This window comes from Bactrocera dorsalis, chromosome 4 (genome assembly GCF_023373825.1).
Source record: "Bactrocera dorsalis isolate Fly_Bdor chromosome 4, ASM2337382v1, whole genome shotgun sequence".
Taxonomy (NCBI): Eukaryota; Metazoa; Arthropoda; class Insecta; order Diptera; family Tephritidae; genus Bactrocera; species Bactrocera dorsalis.
The window spans coordinates 22058919-22080355 of NC_064306.1; the positions used below are offsets into that span (position 1 = coordinate 22058919).

Here is a 21437-nt window from a genome sequence, read left to right on the forward strand (position 1 = left end):
GCCCCTGCTCACACACATCGTTGCTTGTGCGCGACTTTTTGGCCAAAAACAACACACTAATGATGCCGCAGCCACCGTATTCCCCAGATCTGGCCACCTGTGACTTTTTCTTGTTCCCTAAACTGAAGAGGCCCATGAAAGGACGACGTTACGCTTCTCTTGACGAGATAAAGACGGCATCGAAGGAGGAGCTGAAGAAGATAAAAAAAAATGATTTTTTGAAGAGCTTTGAAGATTGGAAAAACCGTTGGCACAGTGTATAATATCTCATGGGGATTACTTTGAAGGGGACAAAATAGATATTCATGAATAAATAAATAATTTTTGAAAAAACACAAAATTCGCGATACTTTTTGAACACACCTCGTACAACCTGTTGACAAGGTACGTAGCGTAGCCATAATACTTTCTGATTATTATTTATAACTAATAACTTACAGCCTTCTCATTATTCTATGCTAAACTAATACATTATGTGATCTCTTTTCTCCAGTGAGGAGGATATATACTGAAGCGTTTGAAATTTGTATGCTGAGCCCATGTTGGCAAAACTTTGGGAATATAACATTGCACTAATGTTTACGCTTTCTTCCGGCATCGTAATAAATTCCAATAAGCTTGCCTGTATTCACTAGACATCATAACATATATAATGGGATTTACACAAGTAGTCAAATATATCAATAAATATCCACTTATATTAACAATATGTAAATCTGTAGTACTTTTCCAAAGTTTTGTTATAGTTATTGGTAAATGACAGAAAAGAAATGATATAAATATAACCAAGATCATTTTCAGTAACCTTCGATCTTTCTGGCTCATTCTCCCCGGATATATAGAGGAGGCATTCGAAGTATTTCCCATAGAGACGTAATGACTTTTTCGTGGTGTGATCCTATTGAACGATGTTTTAAGAGATGTGGTTATGAACCCTTTATGTCTGAAATACGGTCGAAACAAGCATTATATACATTTAAATTCGTTAATTTTTCGAAGGTCAAATAGACATACAATATGACTTATAATAGAAAAGTTGTTAGCAGCGATTTAATTGTGGTTGAGGTATAGGCTTTATACATCTTTATTATATATAAATTACCTCGGGAAACATGTATATACTTAAAAGTATATACATATATACTTGTATATATATATTGGGGTGTCCGTTATTTACCAAATTGATTATTTTTGACGAGACGCCCCTAAACTTTTAGTTTTCCATCTAAAAAAAAATATCAGACCATAAAAAGCCCTTAATTTTCATAATAAACCTTGCCCCAAACACGATACATTTCCCATTGAAATTACATGGGATTTTGCCACTTTTTACAAATATTTTTTTTTCTCTGGAACTTTCTCGTTTATAGGAATAAAAAAGTCATATTCTTATACAGAATAGAATGCTCTACAAAAAACGTCCGGACAATTTTTTGATATACTCACCCTTTAAAAGTTATTCAAGGTTAAATTTCTGGGTAATTTCTGGAATTTTCGAACTTTTACAGCAAATTGAAATTTTTTTTGTAAAATTCAATTGTTTTGTTCGACGTTTTTTTGTAGAGCATTTAATTCTGTATAAGAATATGACTTTTTTATTCCTATAAACGAGAAAGTTTCAGAGAAAAAAAAATATTTGTAAAAAAGTGGCAAAATCCCATGTAATTGCAATGTATCGTGTTTGGGGCAAGGTTTATTATGAAAATTAAGGGCTTTTTTATGGTCTGATATTTTTTTTTTAGATAGAAAACTAAAAGTTTAAGGGGCGTCTCGTCAAAAATAATCAATTTGGTAAATAAAGGACACCCTAATATATATACTAGCAGCCCGTCCCGGCATCGCTCGGGGTAGACAATTATTTATTTTTGGAAATTTGGATATAAAACACTTTCACAAATATTTTTATTTGTATTAAAAAAAATCCCACAGTTATATTTGTATGTAAGTCTATTTATGTTCACTTTCTTTGATGGTTTAAGTGGCGGGCACTTAAATAAGTAATATTTACATAGGATATTATATACATTTTTACTATGTTTTTATTAAGTAATTAGAATAAAAGCAGAGTCAAATAAAATATACAGTCTAAATTAAACTTGACAACTTTCAACTAAAAATGTATCTACCTATACATCTAGGTATTTCAAAGAAATTTTTGTTCGTGTCGATAGAAACTTGCCTATCATTATTTCGTATTTTCCTTACAAAATTATTATTTTTTGTTTGGTTTTGTTGCTTTTTGCTTTTTATTTTGGTTTTATATCTTTTTTTATTTTTTTTTTATTTTTTATTAAAAAAGGGTTTGTCATTAATCATTTTCATTCTTATTATTACTTAATAATTTACATTTTTAGTATTTTTAATTTTACAGGTTTACTTTTACATTATTTACAGATATAATATTAAGTTAGATTTACGTTTTTTACTTTTATATTTGTCAGTTTTTAATACGCTTTTATTAGCTTCACTTGTATGTATGTATGTATGTATGTTTGTAACTTTTTTAAGTGGTACTGAAACGTAGAATATTTGAGAGACACTGTAGGAAGGCGGCAGTAAGTTTAAGCAGCTCACCAAAAATATGCAACATCTATATAAAACTAGTTTCGGCGACATTTGAGTAGCATATGTATATACTGAAATATACATATGTATATCCTTAAAGAAAGTATACTTTATATAGATACATATACTTACATATGTACATATATAAGTATAACCGCGCACCAGAAGAAATAATATCAAATGAATAATGCAAAACATGTGACTTTTAGGTAATAAAAAAATTAATACTTATAATAGAATTTTTGTAGTAACAAAAAATTCAGATACTAGTTTTCAAAATGCCTCCGAGAAGCAACTGTAGTAGAAAACTCCTTTTTTTAACTTTGGCTGTCACGTCGATGTGAGCTTTTTAAAAATTGTCACCGAATCTAATGGCGGAGAATACGATTGAAGTTATATTCGTTTATATTTCACAATATTGGCAAATCTCATAGAAGAAAAACTAAAAAATTAAAAATAAATGTAGTTTAAAAAAACTAAAAAACACGCTTTTAAAGCATATCAAACTAAAAAGAAAAAAATAATTCTTTGTATAGGGTGATTTTTTAAGAGCTTGATAACTTTTTTTAAAAAAAAAACGCATAAAATTTGCAAAATCTCATCGGTTCTTTATTTGAAACGTTAGATTGGTTCATGACATTTACTTTTTGAAGATAATTTCATTTAAATGTTGACCGCGGCTGCGTCTTAGGTGGTCCATTCGGAAAGTCCAATTTTGGGCAACTTTTTCGAGCATTTCGGCCGGAATAGCCCGAATTTCTTCGGAAATGTTGTCTTCCAAAGCTGGAATAGTTGCTGGCTTATTTCTGTAGACTTTAGACTTGACGTAGCCCCACAAAAATAGTCTAAAGGCGTTAAATCGCATGATCTTGGTGGCCAACTTACGGGTCCATTTCTTGAGATGAATTGTTGTACGAAGTTTTACATCAAAATGGCCATAGAATCGCGAGCTGTGTGGCATGTAGCGCAATCTTGTTGAAAACACATGTCAACCAAGTTCACTTATAACAATTTTGGCAACAAAAAGTTTGTTAGCATCGAACGATAGCGATCGCCATTCACCGTAACGCTGCGTCCAACAGCATCTTTGAAAAAATACGGTCCAATGATTCCACCAGCGTACAAACCACACCAAACAGTGCATTTTTCGGGATGCATGGGCAGTTCTTGAACGGCTTCTGGTTGCTCTTCACCCCAAATGCGGCAATTTTGCTTATTTACGTAGCCATTCAACCAGAAATGAGCCTCATCGCTGAACAAAATTAAAGCGCGAAACACATTTCGAACCGAACACTGATTTTGGTAATAAAATTCAATGATTTGCAAGCGTTGCTCGTTAGTAAGTCTATTCATGATGAAATGTCAAAGCATACTGAGCATCTTTCTCTTTGACACCATGTCTGAAATCCCACGTGATCTGTCAAATACTAATGCATGAAAATCCTAACCTCAAAAAAATCACCCGTTATAAACTAACAATAATAATGAAGGATTGCATTATTGTGAGAAAAACGTGGGGTGCTTTGTGACATATTTTTCATAAAGTAGTTCATAGTTATATCGAGCATTCCACGCTATTTTCACAGTAATGCAGGAATTTTTCCTTCATTATTATTGTTGGTTTATACAAAGTTTATATGCTTTAAAAGCGTGCTTTTTAGTTCTTTTAAACTGTATTTATTATCTTAAAGCTTCACTTGTGGGACGGCAAGCCGGAAGGATTCAGGGAATTTAAAAATTCTTGTGGATAGTGCATCTTCGACGTTGCATACTGTGTCAATAGATTTGTAAGATTTAAATGCACCGGGTACTTTTTCTATAATAATTTTGTTAATCTCATTAACCGATTCATTTCGCGGGGACACTATCGCTCTCGAACAGAGCAAATTGAAATTTCTCTCCGTAAGATTTTGTATGTCCGGATATATTGTGTTCACAAGAATTTCTAGGTCCAGAACGATTTGGCCTAATTCGTTATCCAACAATACCTGGGGACTCTTTGCAACCGGAGACGGTAATTTTTCGTCTCCAAGTTTTAGAAGTTTTTGTGAGAAATTATTATCGTCATTGTCACTTAAATGTGCTCTCATATTTGTGCGCAGATTAAGAGTTTCAATCGATTACCATAAAGTTGATGATTTAAGGCAAGCTCGAATAAGGTCAGCTCAAGTACCTTTTGTTATAACTGGTAATGTTTGACGAAAGTCTCCAGCTAAAACAAACGTCACGCCCTCCATTATACGATCTGAGCTTCGGATGTCTCTCAGCATGTGCTCCACGGCTTCCACGTGCGCCCTGTGGCTCATGGTGCACTCGTCCCAGATGACCAGCGAAGTGTCTTGTAAGAGCTGCCCCAGCGGACCGTTTTTGCGGATCGAGCACAGGAGCACACAGATTATTGTTCCAAAGACACAACCAAAGGTAATTTAACTGTAGAGTGAGTCTTTCCATCATTTAATAGGGTTGTAGCAATCCCGGACGATGCCACTGCGACAGCTTTTTTTCCAAATTGACGTACTTTTGCCAACACTAAATTGGCAAGGAAGGTTTTGCCTGTTCCACCGGGTGATTTCAACACTCTGTACTATAGCATCGAATGCTATTTTTTGATCTGCCACTAACTTGGGTACATGCGTGTTGACAAAAACAGACAACTCGTTAATATCATGCGGACGGCACAGTATCGCACGGACGATGTTTTGTTGCCGATTCGGGGAAGGCAATGTTTTCAATTTGTATCAAGCCTTCGTTGTGTACGTCACAATCCTGATCTTGTTGTTGAGCTGCACGTCTGATGTCCTCACACAAATCGTCTTTGAAAGTGTCCCATAATTTGAGAAGTTCAAAGGGGAAACAAAATAATAAAATGACCACAAATAGCTCTCTCAACTTTAACGGGCAGTCAGAAACCGAAGCTTCTCTCAAAGTCATCTCCCATTGGTTGTAATTTTCTAGTGAACCTAAAACTCTGCAAGCAGCTTGGTATGTTTCTTTAACAATGCCATCAACGGTTTTTAAGTCTTGGAACGATGTCGGGCCACGCACATGATGAAGTAATACCCTGAGATAAAAGCACTCGGATTGAGAAGGATGGACACTGTACACTCGGCCCAACGCCGAATCTTTTTTTACACCGGGATGACCGACTACGTCTTGGACGCGTTTCCTTCTTGAGAATTTGTTATTGGACCATGTGTAATAATGAGGGACCTCATGATACAGTAACGTTTTGGCAAATTTATCACTGCGACACAGGTCAAAAAACGCCGTGAGTGTCGTTTTTGGTGGATTTTCAATTACACGTTGTATATTTTCAGCTGAAAAATATACCCGTTGCCCATTTTCTAAGTGTACAACCAAGTGTACAACAGTGGGGTGTCGATCGTGAATAGGAAACTCTAACAATCTCCACACCTCCTCCGATATACTAATGTACCGTCCGTTCAAATAATTTTCCACTTCGTCGTGAGCATTTTTGACACCGGAAGACATTTTAAGACTCATTTTTCTACTCCTTCGGTTACATTGTTCAAATTTTACCAGGGATCCCTAATTTTTTTCAAAATGAAATGTAGCCTATGTCAAATTGGAAGAATGTAGCATTCTATTGGTGAAAGAATTTTTTAAGCCTATTCATTACAAACATACAAAAATAGGTACAAATCTTTCCTCTTTATAATATTAGTATAGATATATATACGAATATATAAATATATGTAGATCATATTCCTTTCAGGTAAATGGACTCCAAACTCTTAATAAATATTATAAAAGGTAGGTACGAACTTATCAGAAAAAAAACTTTTTGGATTTCATGACAATATTTACAAATTAAAAAGAACAATAATAAAATATAATAATAATAATAAAAAACAGAGCGCTGAATTGAAAATATTACACCAGACGATTAATGAATACATAACTTTAAGTATTGATCTACTAAAATCATGCCAGCGGTAAAGTTATTCTAGTCTATAGATCTTTTTTTATTGAAATTTGATTGAGTCGTGTGCAGAATGCATTTACTCTCGACGCAGTATAGACATTGGTGTTTATAATGGGCATAACATTGATTGTAGTATTTATATTTGACATTTGACTTTGTGCAGACAATAATATTCCGGCAAATGCCCATTTGGGAACCATTATTGTGTACTCAGGTGCACTCAACATATTTTGGTAACGAAACAAAAATTTAGAAGTGAAACATTAGAAATATACTCGTATGTATGTATATTTAAAAACGGCGAAAAATAATATTATTAACATTTATTTACAAAACATTCTATTTTTCATTTATTTGAATATTGCGGTTTTCTCTGAGAGATATGTTTTGTGGCGAGAAAGGGTGGGGAATTTATTAAACATATTTATACTAGTGAAACATATAGTTACAGAGTATAATATTTGTTTCTTCTAACGGTTGTTGATATCACCTGAAAATCGATTAAGTATAATGTTATATAGTATAACGAAACGAGTTGAAATCCGTGTAAGTGTCTGTCCACCGGCGCAAACTGTAACATGATTAAAAATTGTGGCATCGTAATGAAACTTTGTGCACGTGTCCCTTGGTTTAAAGTAAGGACTAGGCGAAAACCTATAATAACCATAACTGATCACTAAATTAAGATATAAAACTATAACAACTGTTGGCTAAAAACTTTGAAAAAATAGGTGGCGGAGCCACGCCTAATAGTTTTTATGTACATATCTTGTAAATCAGTAATGCTAAAACGTCCAAATTCACTTAAACCAAATCGTTTAAGAATCCCTATTGACATTGCGGAAATCGCAAAATTGATGAAATCAAATTATATCCTCCCCCTTCCCGTATATCGGTTTTGTTAAAAAATACTAAAAGCGCGAGAAAGCGGTATGTAAATACTTCAGAGACAGAGGCCTACAATTTTAATCTGATTCTTTCACTTTCCATTGTACAAATCAAAAACCAATCAATTTATCTGGGTAAAACGTTTCGCAAATAGTGCCCTTAATCTTAATCATCTTACGTCCAAAAATTATCGAAATCGGATTATAAGTTTTCAAGAAATCAGACGTCATACATGTGTGTCCATTTCGCCGAAAACATCGGCCAATCTGTAAGATATGGGTATTATTGAAAATTTGATAAATAAAAATTAATGCAATCAGCCCTTCCATTTCTTTGCCCCCAATATATCCGATATAATGATTTCCGACATTCCAACTAACTTTAAACCGTATAAGCAGGTGAAAATGTTTGAAATTTTATTGAAATTAGTGGACACGTTTTTAAAAGTTATAAAATTATATTAATGGTTTGGCCGTAATGAATTCCGATTCTTTGGTTGACGTTATTCAACTCAACTCCATACGCTAAACTTAGTCTCTTCGGTTGACTTTATATCACATATAGTTATAACATTTGAGGATTATTTTAGTATAACTTTTGCAGACGAGAAGTAAAATATAGTAAAAAATTAAGGGAGTCTATAAAATAAGTTAATATGATAGCAAATTTGATTGTAATCCATTCACGACTTCGTCGAACAATGAAGTTAAACCCTATAATAGTTTTGTTCACCCAACGGTTGTACGTATCATCTAAAACTAGAAAGACTAAAAAGTTGAAATCCGGGTGACTGTTTGTCTGTCCGTCTGTGCATGCTGTAACTTGAATAAACATTGATATACAATATCTTGATGAAACTTGATACACGCGTTCCTTAGTAGAGATAAAAGTACGAGTTTGTAGATAGCCGTAATCAGACCACTGGTACGCCCACAAAACGCCATTAACCGAAAACCTATGAAGTGCCATAATTAAATTATATATAAAACTACAACCAAATTTACCTAGCATAAATATTATAAAAAACTCCTACCACCAGTGTGAAAACTGATTAAATCGGAAGATAACTCCGTTTATTCCCCATATAACGGTATTGTTAAACACTACTAAAAGCGAAATAAATCAATAAATAAATACTGGAGACACGTTAAACTTTACTCCCAAGAAGATATGAAAGGGCTTTAGCAAGCGAACCGATCGACTACAACCACGCCTACTTCCCATATAGAACAATTTTAAATCCCATTTGATTCTTCCATTTTCCTATACACAAATCAAGAAGTAATTAATAGAACGAGATAAAATTTTACACCAATAATTATTTTAGAGTGATCAAAATCTTCCCAAACCCAACCAATGCCCCTAGGCACTGAACATATGAAGACCGATATCTATAGTCGACTTTTGACCAAAAATATCGGTCAATGTGTGGGATATATAATTGATAGTATCTCTGTGTATCAAAAATGAATTAAATCGGAGCAATACTTTCCTGAGCCACCATATACCTAATATAAAGATTTTCAAATTTCTGGGTGGCTTTTTACTGCATATTTCGGGCAATATCTCAATGAAAATTACAGAACATGTTTTACTCAAAACAGTGTATCTTTTGTTCCTATAGAAAAAATTGGGAGAAACCACGTTAAACTAGTATCAAGATTTTCGAACGCACGGCTGACTTTGCTCCATATGATTGGTGATTGTATGTGAGGTACCTTAATGAAACACAAACCTTATGCAGCATACGTACATATGTCGGTCAATGTATGAGTTATATTCGATTATGTTCGGTTACTTCCGAACCTAACCCTGTCTTACTTGTTACAAACTATTTTTATAACACTTTTTGACATTATAGTTATCACTTCTGTCTGAATGATTCTACCCAGCGGGATAATGGTTCACCGTTTACATTTTTCTTTGAAGAATGCTTTGAAGAAAATGTTATGTAGAATTCTTCGATACCAGGTAGTGCATAATAGTAAGCTATAAATTCTACAATCGTACGAATCGTACAAAAATACGTGAAAAACGTTACAATACAATATATAAACAACAAATACAAATTGATGGAATATATTTTTTTTAATTAAAAATTTAATATTATGTTTAAACTTTGAATGAAGAAATAATATAAATATTCTCGAAAAGGCATTTGAGAAGACTAATTAAAAATGAAGAAAGTGAAGCACTTTAATGCGTTACTATTTGGTAAGTTTTTCGTGTTTTTATCATTGATAGAAATTTATAATTACATACGGTTTCATCTTTTTTGTAGAATGTGTAAGAGTAGAAGGCTTCAGCGAATCGGATGCCAAACTCAAAAAAGCATCAGACTCGCTAAAGGCCCTTTGTTTAAATCTCGTTGCTTGGAAAAAAACGAAAAGAGACTCAGCCACAAAATTAAAAGAAAACCACTCCTATTTACACATACATAAATACTTATTTTCATAACGAATTTCATACATGTATTTTCATAAATATAGCGAAATTAATATGCAACTACTATTGACCTTGGCATAGAAGAACTCTCCGTTAACTTTGGCATAGAAGAATTCTTCGTTAATTGAGGAATCGAAGAATTCTTCGTCCCTATGGTAAGCGAAAGGGGTGATCTGTTACTTTTCGTAAGATATCGCCGCGTTAATTTTCATCGGTCGGAGAAAGCGATACGATCATCCTGCATCGTTTACCTTGCTTGCTTACCAATGTGTACCATATCCCGCTGGGATACTTTGATTTTTAGAGCGATATGTGAGAGTTTTTTCGTACATTACATGTAAGTACATTGTACATAATTTATGACTTACGATTGTGTTTTCTTTGCATCGCTTGCGAGATCATCAATATGCGCCTTTGATGCTTCATTAAGCATTTCCTTCACCTGAAAGAACATAGCTTTGAGCTAAGTAATCATATAAAGCATATATACATAAGAATAATCATTAATTTTTAACGAAACACTTAACAGTATTAAAGCAACCATGAATAATTATAATTAAAATAATAATTATTATATAGGTAGTGGTTTTGCCTCTCTTGAAATTCAGTTATTAAATACTAGAGGACCCGTCCAAGTTTTACTGTGGCCGATATATAGATAATACTACAACTACCGTCTATATGATATCCATTAGTTAGATTATAGCTATTGGTTAAGGATGTTTAATTTTGTCTGTGCGCCAGTGAAATCAACCGAGTCCAATCGACAGTCACCCTAGTGGACTGCATGTTATGAAACGGTTCTCAGGTGTGGAAAGACAAACAAATCGGCTGGCATGGATATGGCATCAGTCTTTTGGAATGCACGTGGTAAGGATCAGTTTGAAACTGTAAGCATATACTTCATCGTTCGTTTAAATATCCTATGTCCTTACCCTGATCCTAAGCTACCTCAGCCAAATCGGTTCAGCCGATTATTATATATTTTTATCTCTACATTTCCATTAAAATGTAGAAATTAATAATTTTGAGCAATGTTTACATATCTGTAACGTATTACACGTTGTCTATAATTTTTGATTTAGGTATGCTGGCGTTAAAGCCTAACACTCTTGGCCAGGAGTCTAGAGAAGTTATTTATAGAAGATACATACAGTAGAACTCCAATTGTCCGAACTCCGACTATCCGAATCGCCGATTATCCGAATCACAATGTAGGAGAGTGGATGGCTTGTGACACGTCTGACCCTGGTTTTCAAATTCTCAATGACGATGAAATTGTTGTAAGTGTGCGAGAAGATGTTGAAGTGGAAGTGGAAGAAGAACTTTCTGCTGATGTTGAAGTAGACGCTGGACCATCAGCTAGTGAAGCATTTGCCGGCCTCGAGACTGCTTTGAAGTGGATGGAGCGTCAGCCCGAGTGTGACCACTTGCAACTGCTCACCGTCAAGCGAATGCGTGACCTGGCTGCCCGAAAACGGTTGAAGACCGCAAAACAGCTTACATTGACGGAGATGTTTAAAAAACTATGATTTTTATTTCTAAATGGCAATTTAAAAAAAAAAAAATCCGATTATCCGAATATTTGATTATCCGAATAGGTCCCGGTCCCCATTAATTCGGATAATTGGAGTTCTACTGTATGTCATTAAATCAGTTGAAGAGGTCAATACCATTTATATTACTAAATTTTAACTACTCGCAAACTGTTTTTACCTTATCTAATAATGTATACTTACGTTCGAGTTGTTATCACTGTTGTTAACTTTGATTATCTCATCGAATTCTGGCCCGTTTTCATTTGAATCACTTACATCAATGTATTCCAAATCTTCGTAAACCGCAAATGGTTTCACTATAGGTTGGTCTTCCACGGCATTCGGTGATTTTAATGTCAAGTCTTGGTTGTTAGTAAGATTCTTTTCAGAATTAGGACGCCGTGGAGTAGGAGCTTCATTTTGAAATGTGATATTTTTAGCAGGAGTTTCTCTAGATTTAAACGCTGCCTTCCGCACAAGGTAAAGAATTCGGGCATAACAAACCACAATGCAAATACAAGGGACCAAAAAAGCTGCAATGAATAGAAACTCTTTTGGCGTATGACCATTTTTATCAAGCAGGATGGAACAAGATCCAATAGAAGTATCTAATCCGAATTTGCCCCAAACTCCACGCCATGTAGGTATCATTATAGAAAAAGCCGTTATCCATGTACCCGCAATCATTAAAGCCAAATAACGTCGTTGATAGAGCCTACAATAGAACAATGGCAAAAATGAAAGAGCTGTAAAAGTTGAAGGTAATTTTTCATTCCAAACCGGGAATACTGTCGAGGGTGAGCTATTATAATGTATCTGTTAATGGTAATGAGCGAAACGGTAAATAACGAAACAGCCAATAAACCGTAACGCATAAGCGGAAAAAATCTGCAAAGAAGCTCTCCGTGTATCCAGGACCTCCTCAAAAATGTCGAAGCTGCTAAAGGTAGGTTGAAACAGTCAAATAGCAAATCCGATAATGATAAATTTATTATAAAAATCGCTGTTGAGTTTCGCGTCTAGAAATATAGAAAAAATGTAGTTGCATAAAGATGTTGGCTTGCAGTTTTAAAGTAAGTTCTATTAAGGTGTTTAGTTGGGATAGATATACTATATATGTAAAATTACACGAAATCTACTGTATATTTAGTTATAAGTTGATCTGAATCTTACAATGTTTTCAACTCATACTCTGAATTTGTTATATTTAAGTTGTTTCTATACTAGCTATTTAAAAAATATATATCGACGTATACATCCATACATTTCAGGTGTACACAATGCAAACATTTGTACTGATGAGTGTAATTATAAAATGTTTCAATTGTTGGTTTGGTTATATATTTAATCGAGATTTTATATTAGATACTTTGACTTCAAAAATCTTTCCATGTCTGACAGTAATGAGGATCCATCTAATACCGTGGACGATTGACACAATTTAAATAAATTTTCCATATAATTATCGAAGTTGAAGGCGTTTTAAAGTGTAGCAGCATATATCGAATCGATACATAGAATTTCGAAACCTTATTTAACGATCAAGAGAATTTTCACCAATCCGACCTTACACCGTATTGTACGGAACGCCTTCCCTGGGGTAGAATAATTTGATACTAAAGTTGTTAAAATCAATCAAAATCTTGCTTTAGCCACTGTATTCTTATTAACGATCTTTATTACTATGGCATACTATATTCCAAATAAAGCTATTTGAGAATACATTGCTCATCAAATGGGAAATCGCTCATATCAGTACATACCTTCCCTTAGCCTCAATAAACCGGGTTCAAAGTATATGTACCGCATATTAAGCGCTATAGCACAAAGCAAGCTAGTTTTAAGACAAAATTTTTAGTACTAAAGGTCTGCATCTCTAAAAACCTGAATTGGAAAACGCATCAGCTCTGTGAACCACGCCCACTACTCATATAACGGTTAGCCAAAATGGCGACTAAGGTCTTTATATGTAGTATATATGTAATTGCAAAAATTGGACAACGAGCGTAGCACCGCTGTCCTTTATGTGAAACCATATAAGTATCTCAGACACTACTACATCAATATAAGCCAAATTTGGTATGTTACATTGTGAATGGGACACAACGAAATTCAACTTCGATTACTGGCCGTATTGCACAACTTTAAATTCCATCAAATTCTTTCACTTTACATTATATAAATCAGGTTCGAAAGATGATATTAGAATGAAACTTCGCAAAAATAGTATATCCAATTTTTCTTGTTCCTTACATCCTTTTTTGGTTGAGTTACAAATGTTCTACCATATTTTCCGTGGTTTGTTTTTTAGATTTACAATCTATGGAAAAATGTTTCCTTACCTGTTTTCCTCTTGCCAATGCTATTATATTTATCATATTTCCAGGTATACCCACGATCATAAATATAATACAAGCAATCGAAGCAAACATTAGAAGCTTGTCTGAATATCCTTCAAATAATTCTACTCCAGATACCTCGTTTCTGATGGACGAAATATTGAAAGCCATTGCAGTATATGCCAAAACAACCTGAAAGTAAAGTAAATGGTAATCGTAAATAAGAAAATGTTTGCCTTTGATATAAATAAACAAAAAGTGTTTAATCATAGCATTGAGATGGGCCTAAATACTAAAGCAACACCGCAAGTATATTATTTAATACTGGAACCTTGAAATTGTATTTAATTGTTTTCTGATTTATAAACTGGTAGTAAGTTATTAAGGAGGCTTTTCTTTTGTATCTGCACATACGATCAAATATTTCCCACTGATCGTTGGATAGTTGTTTAGTTCTGATGTCTATAATTATTTCTATAGTAACTACACTAGAAATTAGCACAACAATACCATCTGGAAGAAGTGTTCCATTATCCGGCTGTGATGAGTTTCGAATAGGAATTACCCGACTGAAGAACACCAAAGCGGCAGGAGCCGATGGATTTCCGGCCAGCGGAAAAGAACTGACAAGGTGCATGCATCAGCTTCTTTGTAAGATATGGTTAGATGAAAGCATGTCCGATGATTGGAACCTAAGTGTGCTCTGTCCAATACACAAAAAGCGGACCGCACAACCTGCATCAATTTCTTTCTGATAAGCCCCTTTAATATCGCATATAAGGTCTTATCAAGCGTAGTATTTGAAATATTGAAGCCCATGTCAACAAACTAATTGGACATTATCGGTGTTCTTTAAACCTGGAATATCTATCGACCAGATTTTAACCATGCCCCAAATCATTGAAAAGACCCGTGAAAGGAAGATCGACACCTTTTTGTCCATTTTAGAGCCGCCTGCGACAGCACGAAAACTGCCTCTATGCCGATACGTCTGAACTTAGTACCCCCACAAAGCTAATACTCGTAAAACTTTGTAAGCTGAAGTTGAGCAACACCAAAGCACCGGTTTCTGCAGGTGCGAGCTAAATAGAGAAGGTACAATATTCTTAAGGAGTGTACAGCTGCTGTTGTCGTACGCCGATGATATTGATATCATTGGCCTCAACAACCGCGCCGTTAGTTCTGCTTTTTTCAGACTGGATAAGGAGCGTATCGGGCTGATTGAGAACTAGGACAAGAAGAAATATCTCCCGTAAGCAAGCAAACAGTCGTCACACTCGCGATTTGGCTCTCACGTCACTATTAACAGTCATAACTTCGAAGTCGTAGACAATTTCATCTATTTTGGAACCAGCATCAACACCAATAACAATATCAACCTTGAAATCCTACGCAGAATAATTCTTGCCAACAGGTGCTACTTTGGACAGCCGAAATATATGGCGACATTAACATAGTGCGCTGACTAGGTCATGTTGTCCGGATGGACGAGAACACTCCATCTTTGAAGGTTTCCGATTTTAGTATCCGCCAGTGGAAGCAGAGGAAGAGGTAAACCTCCACTGATTTGGAGAGATCCGGTGAAGAAGAACCTAGCTATAATTGGTATATCGAATTAAAGCAAATAGAGCAAGGAAGAAACGACTGACTCGCTGTTGTTAACTCGGTAAAGAAGAAGAATAGTAGGCTACAAGAGAGACCCGTGGTTTGTGGTTATACGTACAGACATATCTTCATTCGTACTTGCTTCTGTTTTCGTTGTAATTTTGACAAGAATCTTGAAGTGCAATTTTTTAGAACGATGAAATGTGTTTAAATGTCCTGAAAAGATTTTTGAAATGGAAGAACGATTTTAACTTCAAACGATACAGTTTGCTAAGTGAGAATATTTAAGTATATGGCAAATTATGTATTTACATATATAAATACACCTTCCTACATATTTATTTAGAATATATTATTTTAGTTCAAATATCAAAATCTAAATGTATTATATATATATAGATATGTAGGTATGATGCACATAAACTATGAACCTCTTCATTCAACTTATGTACATCTAGATATGTAAATACATACAAAGATATATACACTTGCACAAGTTCATAAAGCACTTGGAAACAATTAATTATGATTAACAAAATTGCCTTTACTCACACCTTGAGACGAAATTTTTTATGTATGTAATGTATTTAGCAGTTTATAAGTAAATGAACGAATATTCTAACTGTTTCGATATTTCAGGAACAGCAGTTATTACAGATTAGGACTAATAAAATTTTGGTAGTGTCTTTGCACACCTCCTTTACCCCACAACATTTGACATTTTTAATTAACTTGAACACTACACAATTCCGAAAGTCCACAAATTTGTGTTACAAACCGACAATTTTATTCGGACAACCAACTATTACTGAAATCAAGAATAGAAACACTGGGAAAACACAAGTCTCTTCATTTGAAAATTTGGAGATGATTGTTTACATTTATTATTTTTTTATTTTTAAAATTTCAAGCAAGAAAACAATAGGAAATCGTGCTGTTTGGCCATTGTACTATTTTTCAGTTTGTTTTTATCTCCAGCATTTCACTTTTGGGCACACTCACTTTTATATACTTATGTGTGCATTATATACATATACACTTGCTTTTATACATACGTAAACAATTCTTTATAATTATACATACACTCATATGTATGCAAATGTATGTAATATGTAAAGAGAGTGTTCATTGACGCTCAAAGAAATCGAAATTGGACCAAACAGAATTTTTGGATAAACCTATAATTATACATACAATGTACATATGTACATGCAATACTTATATCCAGCAATGTACAAGATTGCCAGAGGATACTCGTAATCAAAAGGAAGATTTGGAACAATTTATAATACACATACATACTCTTAATTCGCCTCAAACCTTACAAACCAGCTTACCGGTATGATAAATGAGAATATATTGTAGTAACGATTGGAAAAATAAGACAGAAATTTCGTACAAAAAAGCCAACACAGAAAATTCTAATCAAGAGGGATTACTTTTAAATATTAAACAATTTATACAAATTATTTCTAATTATTTTCATACTCTCGCACCATGTTTCCACATAGTAAAATAGTTTTTTCACCTTAGTTATTTTTTATAATTTTTCGATTAACGACATTTTGTTTACATACAAGTAGCATTGTTTGCGAATGTCCAGGGCCGACCCGTACGTACAGGCAAGTTGTGCCATTGCATAGTGCGCAAAAGTTTTATTATGATAATCTTATTTAATTTGTATATAATATATAAAAGACATAGTTTTATATTTAACTGATAAGCAATAACCGGAGTATTATTAATTTTATCAAAAATATCACATATTTATGTATATACATGCTCTTGAAAAATAGAAAAGACAGTTTAATTATAGGAAAGAGCCTTGGGCAAATTTAAAAATGAGGCGCCACTGCTAAGTGAACTGATTAGAATTTGTCAAACAAAAATATGATGCACAAGTATGTATACAAATATTTTAAACACGCTAAGCAGCTAAAGCTCTTTTTTGTGGACTGCACCGCAGGTAATAAAAGTATTAAACAGTAACTACATAAATTACAATTAATATTTGGTGTAGGTTTCGCTAATAAAACAAAATGGAGATTCAAAGTATATGTATAAAGGTCGGGCCTACCAACTGACTAAATAACAATTATATTTACAATTTTTCCTAGTTTTAGTTTTCGCAAAAGTATCAATGACTTCTTTGGAACTCGCCACACTTTTATAATAAAGTTGCTTCGTCAACATGTAATACAGGGCTTTCCGGAAAATAGTAGGACTGAGTCGTTTAAAAAATTTAATTAACCAATCGTTACAATTCTTTAAAAACTTTTTCTGCGTTGATGCAACGCTACCAGCGCGATTTCCATGCATTGAAGGCGTCACGGAAGACTTTCTGGCCGTCAGTGAGCACTTTTGGGACCATCTTTGCGCACACCTTGCGCATGTCCAAGTGCTCCGTAACAATGTGATGAACCGCAGATTTTGATAAATTTAACACTTGGGCAATTAAACAAATACTTAGTTGCCGGTGTGGCGACGATGGCCTGGTGAAACACATCACTCACTCCCCGAAACACAACATTTCTTGCTAAAGCAACATATGAGTAAACCTGCTTGATCATATCAAAAGTCTCTGTCCCAGATTTACCGAGTTTCACACAGAATTTAATCGCGCACCTCTGCGCTAAAGAACGCTGGATTTCGGATGGTACCACTCATAAAAACACATCACTCGAAAATGTTTGTCCTGACTCTCCAGGTGCTCGCTCATTAGCTAGAAACGCCCTCTATCGAATTCAGTCAGAGCGCGCAAGACCAACAATAAAAATTAAAAATGATAAATTTGCTGAATTTCTAAATGAAATTAATAAAACAACCGGAAATCAATAAATTTGTAATATGTGACCATTTCCTTTGCTATTGCAAAAATCAATGCAATTAATACAAAACAAAATCACTTTGTTCACAATATTTCCTAGAACCTGAATAACTTATTAAGCTATGAGATTATTAACTTTAGTCAGCATTTAAATATTATTTATAAGCAAATGCATACTTTCTTGCAAAACATATGTAATAAGTAAAAATAAGTAATTATGATTTGTAAGCAATAATTCATCGCACTATTAACTTGAATGATCATACTTCAAAAAGGGGAAAATTTAGTCTGATTCAACCATCCAAACCCACTGGTTTCTCTTTATAGTTTAATTCGGTGATAATTTTTAAAAACGTTCGAGCACGAGTAAAGTATAAAATTGCCGCAGTCGGTAGGATCCTTTCAAAAGTGTTATAAGGATTCAGTGAAACGAACCGTATTCAGAAAAACAAAAAAAATGTTTTCCCTCGAAAACCGTTATATTTTATATAATTGCCTATAATAATTCTGCGATTCTGTAGCCAACTCAGGAATATAACCTCCAGAATATAATTAAATATAAAAAAATACAGAAAACGCAGAAATAGACACCACCGAAGGTGTAGTGAAATTACTTTGGAAAAGGTGTGCAGTGAGTGCTAATAAAGACGATACCACGCTATATAGTATATATAAATATAACATAATATAAAAAAAAATAAGTTTTGCAGTGAAAACGACCTCGAAAAATTAAAAGTCGTTAATTCATCAAAACATATAAAAAAATTTGTAAAGTTTTTGAAAAGAGCGTGAGTTCACCAAAAATTAAAAAACGAGGTAACCAAACCAATCACCAAAATTAAATCATCAAGGCAGCAAGCCTTCAACAACAGAAAAGGTATGGAAAGTGAGCAGACTCAGATGGCAGCGGTCAATTTAGTAGAGGAACTTGCACGCAGAGAACTACAGCTGGAACAGATGCGGCAAGCCCACTTAGAACTCAGAAACCGGACCGAAGGAAGTAATGGCAATAGACCGCCCTTTTAAAAACAGTCCCTATATTTACGACGACGTTATTCGTTTTTTACTTGCATCGAATACCTGCTATCTACAACGAGCGATATAGAGCTACAGAAAGAAGTGGTACGATCTGTGTACTGCAGTACCATCCAGAGAGAAGCGAAGAGCACAATTAGCAACATACCTTAACCGGACAACTGGCAACTAATAAAAAAACGTTGAAGCTGAGATATCGACTCGAGGTAGAGCCGCACCATCTTTATAAAAGGATTGGAAATCTTAAAGTAAGTTCGGTAAATGAAATTATGAAGTACAAAACATTAAACATAAGTCGGACGAACTGACAGTATACTATAGTATATAGTATATTATGATGACTTGAGCAACATAGACAGCTTACCGGTAAATACTATAAAAGATGTGGTACAAGGAGTCCTGTTAGATAAAATTTATAAAGAATAAAATCTTAATGACATAATAAGAATAATGGCAAGTAGAATATTTGAAGATAGCCCTATTAGGCCGGAATAGATGAAATTTAAAGTAAAAGGAGATAGCTCGAAGGGAAAATATAATAATAGGCATCCTGAACGCGCCGTTCAGGACAAATTAACGAAATAAAGATAATCAAGGTTCGTATAATTAGATATATGAAAATGATATTAGGCATAATGCATCATAATAATAATAATTACAAACCAAATTCAGGTAATTTCCAAAGGCCACAAATGGTAGGAAACCCTAACCAAATTTTAGTCGAAATCAACCAAATCAATATAGACAAAATTATGGTCATTATAATCAATTGAAACAAAACCAATGCGAACCGATGGAAATAGACAATATTCAATATAGTTCAAGGAGCACACAATTGTCAGGACACCCTAATTCGCAGCATAGCCGAGATCGCTTATGCTCGAGTAGGCAAGGCCAGGTAGGATCCTCACGAACTGATATTACCAGAGTAGAAGTTAATAATAGCATTTTTTTAACCAGCCTCGGAATTATTACCTAAAATAAAAATTAAAATAAACAAAAAGAATTATATTGCATTAATGGATACAGGAGCTAGTTTAGCCTGATCAATAACGAGATTGACGATTTCTCAAAAATTAAATTGAATAATTCATTAACGTTTAGCATAGTAACAAATGAGGATAGAATAAATTATTAGCACCAGAAGAGTTCAACTTACCTAGTAACGCGAGAACAAGATGAAAAGTTACACCATTAAGAGGACGAAAGTATGGCTTTATAATAGGCGTGGATATGCTTACTTTTCTTAATACGTATATAGATATAGAAAAGGGGAGAATAATTCTAAACCGAAAGGAAAGTTCTACAAGTATTCTACTTGTATTTTAAATAAAAAAAATGACTTAAATCTAGTGATGAGCGATATTTCACTACCGGTGATTTTTTCACTGTGATTGAAAAATCGCAAATCGCAACTGCGATCACTTTTTATAAATAGCAGTTCGCTTCTATGAACTGCGATTGCGATCGCAGTTCGAAACTGTGATCGCAGTTCGAACCAGTGAATTGTGATCGCAGTTCGAACCAGTGATTGCGATCGCAGTTCGAAACTGTGATCGCAGTTCGAACCAGTGATTGCGATCGCAGTTCGAAACTGTGATCGCAGTTCGAACCTGTGAATTACGATCACAATAGCAAATAGCAGAAAAGTAACAACTTTCTTCAGGGTATTGTATATATCGTATATGCTATTTTTCGTCATAGCGGTTTGAAGTTTTGAGTGTAACGTTCTTATATAAAGCATTTTGTGATGAAAACAAGAATTGTAACTAATTAATTTCAGAAAAAATGATGGAATAAAAAAATTACGGGTTTTTAATATTTTCCCAAAGGTTAGGAAACTCGCGTTAATTATTTGGTCTTGAAAAAGCTGGTATTCTAAACAAACAAATTATCAACCACACTAATGGTAATTCCTTCTAAGAAATGTGTGAAACCATCATACCAACATACAAATGAACTATGCAATACGCTCTAAGTGTCAGGTAGCCGAACCGCTCCAATATTTGCGAAAATGTAGTGCCGCTACAACAACAACAACGACGTTTGAACGTCGACTTAGTTGCGATCGCAATAGCAATATAAAATCACAGTGATTTAAAAATAGCAATCACTGAAATCACAGTGATTTAAAATCGCAATATCGCTCATCTCTACTTAAATCATATTTGTAATCTTGAAACTGCAGAGTTAAAATTAGAGAGATTAAACTATTAAATTGCTCAAAAGATATAACAAATTATTATTTA

General features: G+C 34.1%; 1 protein-coding gene across 1 annotated transcript; it reads right to left on the minus strand.

Annotated features, from left to right (window-relative positions):
- Positions 1-511: 511 nt before the first annotated feature.
- Positions 512-16199, minus strand: LOC105233352 (G-protein coupled receptor moody). Its single transcript, XM_049456681.1, has 6 exons — positions 15879-16199; positions 13725-13913; positions 12163-12401; positions 11584-12097; positions 10213-10286; positions 512-943 (listed from the first exon to the last, which is right to left on the minus strand). The coding sequence occupies exons 2-6, from the start codon at positions 13890-13892 to the stop codon at positions 580-582; spliced, it is 1359 nt and encodes a 452-aa protein (XP_049312638.1). The 5' UTR covers positions 13893-13913; positions 15879-16199; the 3' UTR covers positions 512-579.
- Between the last annotated feature and the right edge of the window lie 5238 nt (positions 16200-21437).

Bases quoted from the DNA above. Each gene is read 5' to 3' on its own strand.
- LOC105233352 (XM_049456681.1), bottom strand. From the start codon at position 13,892: ATGGCTTTCAATATTTCGTCCATCAGAAACGAGGTATCTGGAGTAGAA. The intron at 12,402-13,724 runs GTAAGGAAACAT...CTATATTTCTAG, and splicing joins CATTGGCAAGAGGAAAACAG to ACGCGAAACTCAACAGCGAT. The intron at 10,287-11,583 runs GTAAGTATACAT...ATGTTCTTTCAG, and splicing joins ACAGTGATAACAACTCGAAC to GTGAAGGAAATGCTTAATGA.